This window comes from Lampris incognitus, chromosome 6, assembly GCF_029633865.1.
Source record: "Lampris incognitus isolate fLamInc1 chromosome 6, fLamInc1.hap2, whole genome shotgun sequence".
Classification (NCBI taxonomy): domain Eukaryota; kingdom Metazoa; phylum Chordata; class Actinopteri; order Lampriformes; family Lampridae; genus Lampris; species Lampris incognitus.
The window spans coordinates 9476522-9487638 of record NC_079216.1 but is presented as its reverse complement, the minus strand read 5'-3'; the positions used below and the strand labels follow the sequence as shown (position 1 = coordinate 9487638).

The 11117-nt window shown below is 42.0% G+C and overlaps 1 protein-coding gene across 1 annotated transcript in view; it reads right to left on the bottom strand.

Moving 5' to 3' along the window:
• Positions 1-5368: 5368 nt before the first annotated feature.
• Positions 5369-11117, bottom strand: part of tasor2 (transcription activation suppressor family member 2) — a 53416-nt gene continuing 47667 nt past the window's right edge. The window contains exons 18-22 of the mRNA XM_056282603.1: positions 9118-9243; positions 6977-7130; positions 6750-6855; positions 6340-6521; positions 5369-6006 (exon numbers count right to left, since the gene is read on the bottom strand). Coding sequence (XP_056138578.1) covers positions 5882-6006; positions 6340-6521; positions 6750-6855; positions 6977-7130; positions 9118-9243 — 693 coding nt within the window. The 3' untranslated portion in view covers positions 5369-5881. The remainder of the gene's footprint in view (positions 6007-6339; positions 6522-6749; positions 6856-6976; positions 7131-9117; positions 9244-11117) is intronic.

The window sequence follows — 11117 nt, the reverse complement described above, 5'->3', positions numbered from 1 at the left end:
GCCTTCATTTCTAAGAACAAGAATAGACTGTCGAGTTTCAGATGAAAGTTCTCTTTTTCTGGCCATTTTGAGCGTTTAATTGACCCCACAAATGTGATGCTCTAGAAACTCAATCTGCTCAAAGAAGTGCCCATCCAACCAATCCAACTTGTGGGAGCTGCTTCTGGAAGCGTGGGGTGCAATTTCTCCAGATTACCTCAACAAATTAACAGCTAGAATGCCAAAGGTCTGCAATGCTGTAATTGCTGCAAATGGAGGATTCTTTAACGAAAGCAAAGTTTGATGTAAAAAAAATCTTATTTCAAATAAAAATCATTATTTCTAACCTTGTCAATGTCTTGACTCTATTTTCTATTCATTTCACAACATATGGTGGTGAATAAGTGTGACTTTTCATGGAAAACACGAAATTGTTTGGGTGATCCCAAACTTTTGAACGGTAGTGTATGTGGACGTGGTGAGGGAGGACATGCAGGTGGCTGGTGTGACAGGAGACGCGAACGACAGGGGGGAAATCCGATGTGGCGCCCCCTAACGGGAGTAGCCGGAAGTAGTAGTGGAGAGATTTTGCTGAACAGAAAAAAAACAAGATGTAATAAGTAACAAAATATTTAACAGCTTGTGTTTGTGTATTTGAAATACGTTATTTAATATTTCCATTTTATTCTCAAATAAGACACATTTTTATCCCCAGGTTTAAACTGTAGGGGGGGGGGGCGGTACAACAGTGAGCCTGATCACAGTCTTTGGCTAAATGCAAGTAAATCACGTGACATGTCCTGTCCGGACCAGCAACACACTCATTGTGAGCTGCTGTATTTCATCTGTGTTCCCAGTTGCTTGAGGAAAGAAGCTGCTTTGGTGTTTGGTACAAATTTCCCCTAAGTTAAGGTATTGTAGCATTCACTGCTATCAAAAAAAACACACTTGAAACCAAGGCTGGATTGGTACCCCCAGGGGCCCCTGGACACTGAAGCTCATACACCCCCTCCCCCCACCACACACACACACACACACACCACGCCCCAGCCATTAAACCCCACCTTGATTATTTTGAGCTTCCAGTCAAGCTGGCAAGTCAAATCCACCAGACCATAATTACACACCTATTGGTCAAAGGCTAAATAACCAGTCCAGCTGAGCAGGTATGCCTATACAGTTCAATAGACCAAGAACTGCCATTTCACTCACAAATCACAAGACAAGGAAGCAATGGATTAAATCCTCCCAAAGCAGTGTATGACTCCAGACTATTGTAGCGAATCCGGGGGGGAGCAGGGACCACCCCAACCGGGACGCGAACCCAAGTTTCCCGCACCACGGGCGACTACGTTAACCAGTCGACTCCAAAGTTAACAGTCTGACCCGCGATCCGTGGTCGTCCCACTGTGGCAACAGTTGTTCATGGAAGACCACCCAAGCAGACAGCACACGGCTTACAACAATGTCATCCTAAGGTATTCACACAGCACAGCTGAATACAGGTTTCAAAATAAGGCTCACTAATGTAACCGGTTATTTTCTTGCCCGGTGCGGGATTCGATACGTGTGTGTACTGCACCACAAGGCGACGTCACTAACCGCTCGGCTAAAAGACAAGACCCGTTAGCTAGGGACTAACGTGTCTTATTAGTAGTTTACACTAATGTCGCGTTTACATCAATGCCGATCGATTGATGTGCTTATCGTTATGGCCTTTTCCAGTGTCAAATCAGCCCCAGAAAGTAGTCGTTTCTGGATGGACCCACAACGTAGGCCACACACCAATCTGTCACGTGTGGCGTAATTGAGCACACGTCCAAATTCACAATGTTCCGATAACCGTTTCGGTGCAGCTACGAATTGTGAGACAGATTCCCCCTCTTGCTGGTTCCTTTTATGGAATCTGAACCGCTCTGCGACGATCAGTGGCTTAGGAGAGTAGCGATTTCCCAGTATTTGGACAATTTCATCATATGATTTGTCCGCTGGCTTGTCAGGGTGCACTGAACTGCGCAGCAGGTTGAATTGTTTTCCTCCCGTAACACTCAAGAAGTTTGGCACTACTACCTCCCCATTAATCTTGTGGGCACGTAGAAATGCGCTCCACTGCTCTGTGTTTTCTTCAAATGGTCCTATGTTTCCTATTAGTGCCACCATTTCCATACAGTATCGGTTGCTTTCCACCGATTTCAGCAATTGGCCTTAAACTTATGCTTCTTTATGCCAATTTTCCTTTTTAGCCTGTCCACTTCGTCTATCTCTTTTTGTTGTTTCGTTTGACTTACTGCTCTCTTCTCCTCCTCTTTCTGTCTCCTTTCCACCGCGGGGATTCCGCCGCCTCGCGCAGCAGCACTGTCCTCTGTTCGAGTGCCATCTCGCGCTGTACGTCCGCGCTTCCGATGACCTCGCGGTCTCACCATCCCACTTCTGATACCAACGTAGCGAATTAGGGGGGGGGCAGTCTGGGAGATCGTCGCCACAGCCGGGACGCGAACCCGTGTCTCCCGCTCCGCGAGCGACAACGTTAACCAGTCGACTAAAGCAGTGGTTTTCCACCTTTTTGGGGTCCTGGACCCCCTGCGTATTTTTTGATCTACCCTGAGGACCCCTCCACCTGATCTTGGGGGAGGGGGGTTGCAATTTGATAGAAACAGTAGAAACTGCATTTTAAATTGCATTACAGCATTTATTCACTCTTTGGGGCAAAAATAAGAGCTTTCAGTTGTAACTTAGATATAGTTAACAAAACAGAATTCTTATGCAGTAACTTTCAGATATATGTAACAAAACAGAATTCTTATGCAGTAACTTTCAGATATATGTAACAACACAGAATATGTATTCAGTAACTTTCAGATATATGTAACAAAACAGAATATGTATTCAGTAACTTTCAGATATATGTAACAAAACAGAATTCTTATGCAGTAACTTTCAGATATATGTAACAAAACAGAATATGTATTCAGTAACTTTCAGATATATGTAACAAAACAGAATATGTATTCAGTAACTTTCAGATATATGTAACAAAACAGAATATGTATTCAGTAACTTTCAGATATATGTAACAAAACAGAATATGTATTCAGTAACTTTCAGATATATGTAACAACAGCATTTTTATGCAGTAACTTTTACCAATGCAAACGGGAGCGAGATCTCTTATTAAAATACAATAAATTACACTTGTGAAACAGATGTAATTAGAGAAAAAAGTCCTGTTACCCTTTATAGTTTAGGTAGATAAAGGTCTCAGTCACATTTGAGTAAAATAATCCTATTTCTATAAATGTCATAGGATCTTTTTTTTAAAGATATTTTATTTCCACGGACCCCTTGCAATTACACCACGGACCACTAGGGGTCCGCGGACCCCCGGTTGAGAAACACTGGACTAAAGGGTCCGACCCGTTAGTCAAGGACCAACGAGTCTACTTGTCCATGAACGTTACAATATATATACGAACTCAGGGCACTGCCCTTTCATTGCCAGTAGGGGGCACAAGTGCTACAGTATTAAAGCCGCAAATACAGGCATACGGTGCTGCGCTCCGGTCCGCTCTTAAGAGCACTATACAGTACACCCCCTACACACGCATATATATCATTGTTGCCCCCCCCACACACACACACACTTCTGAAATGATTCCGGCGCACTTGCTCCAAACTGCTATTCAGTGCATAAGCACACACAACAGTCAGAGCCTCCCCCCCTGCGACTCACAGTCGTATAGAGGCGACCATCTCATTCCCCGGGGAGAACTCCAACACGGTGGCGCTCAACCAGGGACTTATGAGTGTAAACTACTAATAAGACACGTTAGCCCCTAGCTAACGGATCCGACCTTTTAGCCGAGCGGTTCGTGATGTCGCCTAGTGGTGCAGTACACCCCGTATCGAATCCCGCACCGGGCAAGAAAATAACCGGTTATACATGAGTGTCTCCACACCCGCCTGGCCCGGTTATTATATTTTGTCTATCTGCTTCAAACTGGATACTTCATATGACGTTCTGTTCGGAAAACTAAAGTGATTCTATTCTATGTCTTTTAGATGCCTATACTGGTTGTTTAATGCAGCGCTCACTGCATCAAGTTCTGTGCTGCTGCTGCTGCTGCTGCTCTAGAACAGTGTTTCTCAACCGGGGGTCCGCGGACCCCTAGTGGTCCGTGGTGTAATTGCAAGGGGTCCGTGAAAATAAAATATCTTTAAAAAAAAGATCCTATGACATTTATAGAAATAGAATTATTTTACTCAAATGTGACTGAGACCTTTATCTACCTAAACTATAAAGGGTAACAGGACTTTTTTCTCTAATTACATCTGTTTCACAAGTGTAATTTATTGTATTTTAATAAGAGATCTCGCTCCCGTTTGCATTGTTAAAAGTTACTGCATAAAAATTCTGTTGTTACATATATCTGAAAGTTACTGAATACATATTCTGTTTTGTTACATATATCTGAAAGTTACTGAATACATATTCTGTTTTGTTACATATATCTGAAAGTTACTGCATAAAAATTCTGTTTTGTTAACTATATCTAAGTTACAACTGAAAGCTCTTATTTTTGCCCCAAAGAGTGAATAAATGCTATAATGCAATTTAAAATGCAGTTTCTACTGTTTCTATCAAATTGCAACCCCCCTCCCCCAAGATCAGGTGGAGGGGTCCTCAGGGTAGATCAAAAATACGCAGGGGGTCCAGGACCCCAAAAAGGTTGAGAACCACTGCTCTAGAAGACTCAAAGGCACTCGAGTCTGAGAGAAAGGCAGGCCACTGTGACGATGGCCACTGTGGGCGCTTGAACAGCGTCAACGTCACACTCACAAAACATCGCAAGGTAAATCATCTCTCAAACTCTGCGTTCTATCAAGTCTGTATCCACACTAGATAGAAATGTATCAACTGCGACCGAGTTGAATCTTTAGAAAACTGAGCTCTAGGCCGTGAGTGACGTCATCGCTGAAACGTTGGTTTTACGTTGACCAAAACGGGGATCACCGGGTCGAATCCCCGTGTTACCTCCGGCTTGGTCGGGCGTCGCTACAGACACGGTTGGCCGCGTCTGCGGGCGGGAAGTCGGACGCGGGCATTTGTCCTGGTCGCTGCACTAGCGCCTCCTCTGGTCGGTCGGGGCGCCAACCGGATCGGCAGAGAGTGGGTGGAGCAGCGCGGCTACGGAAGCTGGCTTCTAAAACTAATCTAAAAGGTTGAGACTTGACGAATGGAACATGAGAGTACATAGAACGCAGAACCTTGCAGAATCTGAAAAATGAAGATTCACGGTTTGAAATTCAGATAAAGTATGTTTTATTTGCATTTACATATACCAATTTACACCTCTAGAGCCCTGAAACAGGTGGGCAGAATCAGCACAGACCCCCCCCCCACAACCACAGCCTTGACACAGTCTGTTTGAACTCCAACCCTCTTGCAAGTGCTGCAGCGCAATTTGCACCAAAACCGCCAGACACAGAAAGTATTTCCCCACAGGCCATCCCTCTCAGGAACACTTAAAAGCACGGTGCAATAATGTACCCTTATTATGTAAACATGACATTTGGTAAATAGCCCCTTCTTGTCAAGCTGTCTCACTTACTTAGGATGTACACTACCTCTCTAAATCAGATGTGCAATACTAATGTATTCTTAGAACAGAATATAAAAAAATACAAAATCAAATATAAAAATTAGCCAACGGACTAATCACTGTAATGATCCATACTAACTTGGTAAATTTACAAATGTCTTACAAAATTTAACAAAAAAAAACAAAAAACCATTTCATATAAATAAAAAAAAAAACCAAAACTTTTGGATGGACTTAAGACAAACACTTACAAGGGGTTGAATTTCTGTCATTTAAAGGAGGTTTTCATGTATAATCCAAGTTTATGGCTGTGTTGCATAACTGGGTCGACGGGTCATGAGTATGTTACTCTGAGACAAGACCAGGAAAGATTTTACACTTAATGTGAAAATTCCACTTCTCCCAAATGCACTGTCAGCTGTTGTATCTGTAAGGAGAAAATGTTGTTATTAATTGTATCAATATTCATAATCATCCCATTACACACACTTAATTGTATTAGAAATTATGAAGACTCTTGGGTATGATATGACTGCGATTCGAGATGCCTGTAGGTTTTATACATGGATATGCTTGTTATGGCAGTAGCCTGCCATTTGCTGACAGTCCTTGAAAGGCGCTTTGGATAAAAATGTCTGCCAAATGAGAAACTATAAAAAGTGAATGCAGTTACAACTGTACAAACTACATCTTCAATGGGTTTAGACCTGTCAGGGTAGCTCTTAGGTGTCAGTGTTCAAATACTGCTTTAACATCTCACCACTAATGAAAACGTGGAATCGCGCCGATATATTCTGGGTCTGCAAGTGGATCAGACATTTGAGGTAGCTGGATTGATCCCTTGACCTACAGTCACAATCATGGTAGGGCAACACCTCCACTATTCCATTTTCTTGGCAGCAGTCCACAAACTGCTTCTTTGCCTTTGCTTCGGTGCTCAACCTTGAGACAGGGATAGAAATTTGGTTATTTTACCAACCTTTTCTCAATTTCCTATACCTATAATTCACAAATAAATATAAAAATAATGGCCGTTTAGTGAAGTTGAAGATGTACTTTCAAAAAGTGTGACATCACAGATTTCTATAGCATCTTTAAGAACAAGTTTCAGTACTGTTTGGGAACATTGTTGAAACGATGTTTTTGCAATTTTTCTACATTTACGCTTACCTTGCATTTTCTTTCAACAGACGGATGTCTTTGTAGTGCAAAACCCACTTCCACCGCCCATTTTTGCTCAACTCCACCAAGATTTGGCATAGTTTTTTCATGTCACCTTGAAAGAGGATTATGCAAAGGTCAGGTCATGCGTGACAGTCTGGCAGATCAAAGGGCTGCTGTGTGACAAGATCTTCACCAACTCAAAACTGATATCCAGTAATATTAAAATATTATACCAAGACAGAGCATTTCCATTACTGCTTCCTCAACCATAATGAAGCCACCCGATTTGAAAAGTTCTTGATAAGTGAGGTTAATTATATCTTCAGGTTGGTCAATCCCGGCAAACACTGCGCTTTGCAACTTCTTCAGCTCCAGCAAGTGAGGGATCTGGGAAAACAAAGAAAGCATTTGAGGCATGAACTGAGATGTACAGTGCATCCGGAAAGTATTCACACCCCTTCACTTTCCCCACATTTTGTTATGTTACAGCCTTATTCCAAAATGGATTAAATTCCTTTTTTTTCTCATCAATCTACATACAATACCCCACAATGACAAAGTGAAAAAGGTTTTGTAGAAATTTTTGCTAATTTATTAAAAATAAAAAACTGAAATATTGCATGTACATAAGTATTCACACCCTTTACTCAGTACTTGGTTGAGGCACCCTTGGCAGCGATTACAGCCTTAAGTCTTCTTGGGTATGAAGCTACAAGCTTGGCACACCTATATTTGGGGTATTTCTCCCATTCTTCTCTGCAGATCCTCTCGAGCTCTGTAAGGTTAGATGGGGAGCGTCGCTACACAGCTATTTTCAGGTCTTTCCAGAGATGTTCAATGGGGTTCAAGTCTGGGCTCTGGCTGGGCCACTCAAGGACATTCACAGACTTGTCCCGAAGCCACTCCTTTGTTGTCTTGGTTGTTTGCTTAGGGTCGTTGTCGTGTTGAAAGGTAAACCTTCGCCCCAGTCTGAGGTCCTGAGCACTCTGGAGCAAGTTTTCATCAAGGATCTCTCTGTACTTTGCTCCATTCATCTTTTCCTTGATTCTGACTAGTCTCCCAGTTCCTGCCGCTGAAAAACATCCCCACAGCATGATGCTGCCACCACCATGCTTCACTGTAGGGATGGTATTAGCAAGGTGATGAGAGGTGCCTGGTTTCCTCCAGACGTGACGTTTGGCATTCAAGCCAAAGAGTTCAATCTTGGTTTCATCAGACCAAAGAATCTTGTTTCTCATGGTCTGAGAGTCCTTTAGGTGCTTTCTGGCAAACTCCAAGCGGGCTGTCATGTGCTTTTTACTGAGCAGAGGCTTCCGTCTGGCCACTCTACCATAAAGGCCTGACTGGTAGAGTGCTGCAGAGATGGTTGTCCTTCTGGAAGGTTCTCCCATCTCCACAGAGGAACGCTGGAGCTCTGTCAGAGTGACCATCGGGTTCTTGGTCACCTCCCTGACCAAGGCCCTTCTCCCTCGATTGCTCAGTTTGGCTGGGCGGCCAGCTCTAGGAAGAGTCCTGGTGGATCCAAACTTCTTCCATTTACGAATGATCGAGACCACTGTGCTCTTCGGGACCTTCAAAGCTGTAGAATTTTTTGTACTCTTCCCCAGATCTGTGCCTCGATACAATCCTGTCTCGGAGGTCCACAGACTTTGACTTCATGGCTTGGTTTCTGCTCTGACATGCACAGTCAACAGTGGGACCTTATATAGACAGGTGTGTGCCTTTCCAAATCATGTCCAATCAATTGAATTTACTACAGGTGGACTCCGATCAAGATGTAGAAACATCTCAAGGATGATCAGTGGAAACAGGATGAACCTGAGCTCAATTTTGAGTGTCATAGCCAAGAGTGTGAATACTTACGTACATGCAATATTTCAGTTTTTTATCTTTAATAAATTTGAAAAATTTCTACAAAACCTTTTTCACTTTGTCATTATGCGGTATTGTGTGTAGATTAATGAGAACAAAAAGGAATTTAATCCATTTGGGAATAAGGCTGTAACAAACAAAATGTGGGGAAAGTAAAGGGGTGTGAATACTTTCCAGATGCACTGTACATTCTAGATCAGCGTTTCTCAAACTTCTCCTGGAGGACCACTTGTCCTGCATGTTTTAGATCTCGCCCTGCTCCAAATACAGCTGATTTAAATGATCAGTTTTGTTATTAGGCAGCTTCGGGAGCTCATAACGCGTTGATCAGTTGAATCAGCTGTGTTGGAGCAGGGAGAGATCTAAAACATGCAGGACAAGTGGTCCTCCAGGAGGGGTTTGAGAAACGCTGTTCTAGATGACAGCAAATTGTAATAGTTGTGTTGCTCCTGCCTATGTTACCGCAGTGCTTTCAGGATCTTCAAAAGGGCTGCAGTTTTACCTTACAAATGTGCTCTGAAATGTCCTGGTTCCTGAGGATGATGAGTAGAGATGACAAAACGCTGTCCTTGCCCAAGAAGAACTGGGATGGTTGTACCTCGGTATGGCCCTCTGCCTCCAACTGGGTCTGTGGAATGTCAGGGTGAAATTATTCTTACTGAAATAAAATCCTTTCTATTTCTGCCCAATGCATGAGCAAAGTTATACAACTAATTTTGCTCATTTTATACAATACATATTGCTTCCCCACTTTTGATCGATTTATACAAGGACTGGCAGGTAGCAGCTACACAAATTAATTAACATAATTTAGATCTGCACATGGGCTTGTTTCAATTTGTATAATTTTTCAAACAATTGTAAAAAAAAAAAAAAAAAAGGAACTGTATTTTAAGTTGTTAAGGGGCTTCAAGAGGACTGTTTTCTATGACAAAGCAGACTGTGTGGCATTTTTGCAAACTTAAACGAGCTTGCAAAACTTTCCAAACTAGTATGAGACATGCCCCCCATGGTATGTGCATTTACCTTTAATGTAACATGCAAGTGACAAAAATAAAACTTCACTTAACGAAAGTATTCACTTAATGCCATTACCATCTAGTGACTTGTGTCAAATGCACATGAGTTCAACATTTGTATGAGATGATATGGGAGTATTAATTGTTTTGATAACTCTCCTACAATAAATGGAAATGTCCCACTTTGGTTGAAGCAACAAGTTTATAAGTCATGTCGAGATGATGGAGCATGCTTCTACATATTTAAATTAAATTTCTGTTAACTTGGGCAGTCAATGGCACATCACTGAATATTGTCTTGACGCATGCTCAATAATCCAGGTAAGAAAATCAAAGGTTGTGGATATGTTTATTGACAGATATGTTTCATTACTCAACTAAATGACATCTTCAGTCTAAACTGACTGCAGGTATCCCCACCCCTTATACACAATACAGTAGGGATCGACCAAATATCGGTAAGGCTGACCATCGGCTTAGTTATTCGTCATTTTTCATATCATCATTATCGGCATATTTTTTTATCGGCCAGCTGATTAAAAAAAAGTCCACTGTGCAACACGCGCACCTCCGACGCAGCCGTCACTCTCCCGAAGCACAGCACAACACTCACTCTAACAACACAGACGCAGAAGATACGCACCGAGGAGTCGGACCACTTTTCTAAGGTAAGAGGAGCATGCCAGATGCCATCAAACCCACTTGGTTGGTAAGAAAAACATGCCATAACGTTGGTTACAAAACTCACTCCGTAATGTTAGTTTCTCCGTCTCTCTCCCCCTCCCACACACACACACCAAAGAGCATGACGTTGGTCTGACATGAACCCGACAATTGTGTTCAAACAAAGAACACAATTTCCACTGCTGTGCTTAACCTTCAAATGTAACTAGGCTAAAAGAAAAAAGCTAATGTATGATATTTTAGTTACATACAGAGTGTTATCGTCAGTATTGTGCATGAACGCACTAAAAGAGCGGCGGTCATTAAACCTGGTATCATCTATATTTTCGTAATGAGTGTGTGTGTTAGTTAGTGTAGATAGCGGGACCGAAAACTAAAGCACTTATGATCCTAATTCTTTTCGGAGGTGGTAGGTATTGTCTCAGAGAGTAAGGGAAAAATCCCAGAAAATCAAAATGATGCACAATTATGCATAAATATGCAAAATATGCATTTTTCTAAAACTGGCTAAAAACCACTTTTCTCGGCATTTCAGATGATTCTGAGCATCTTTGATTTTTTTTCACCTATATAAAAAAATGTTTCTGGGACTTAGAAATGGTTTGGCATTATGCAAAATATGCATTTTTGCAAAAATGCACTTATGATCCTCATTTTTTTTTGGAGGTGGTAGGTATTGTTCCAGAGAGGACCAGGAAAATAGCAGAAAATTAAAATTATTATAATAACTATGCATAATTATGCAAAATATGCATTTTCTAAAAATGGCTAAAAACCACTTTTCTCAGCATTTCAGATG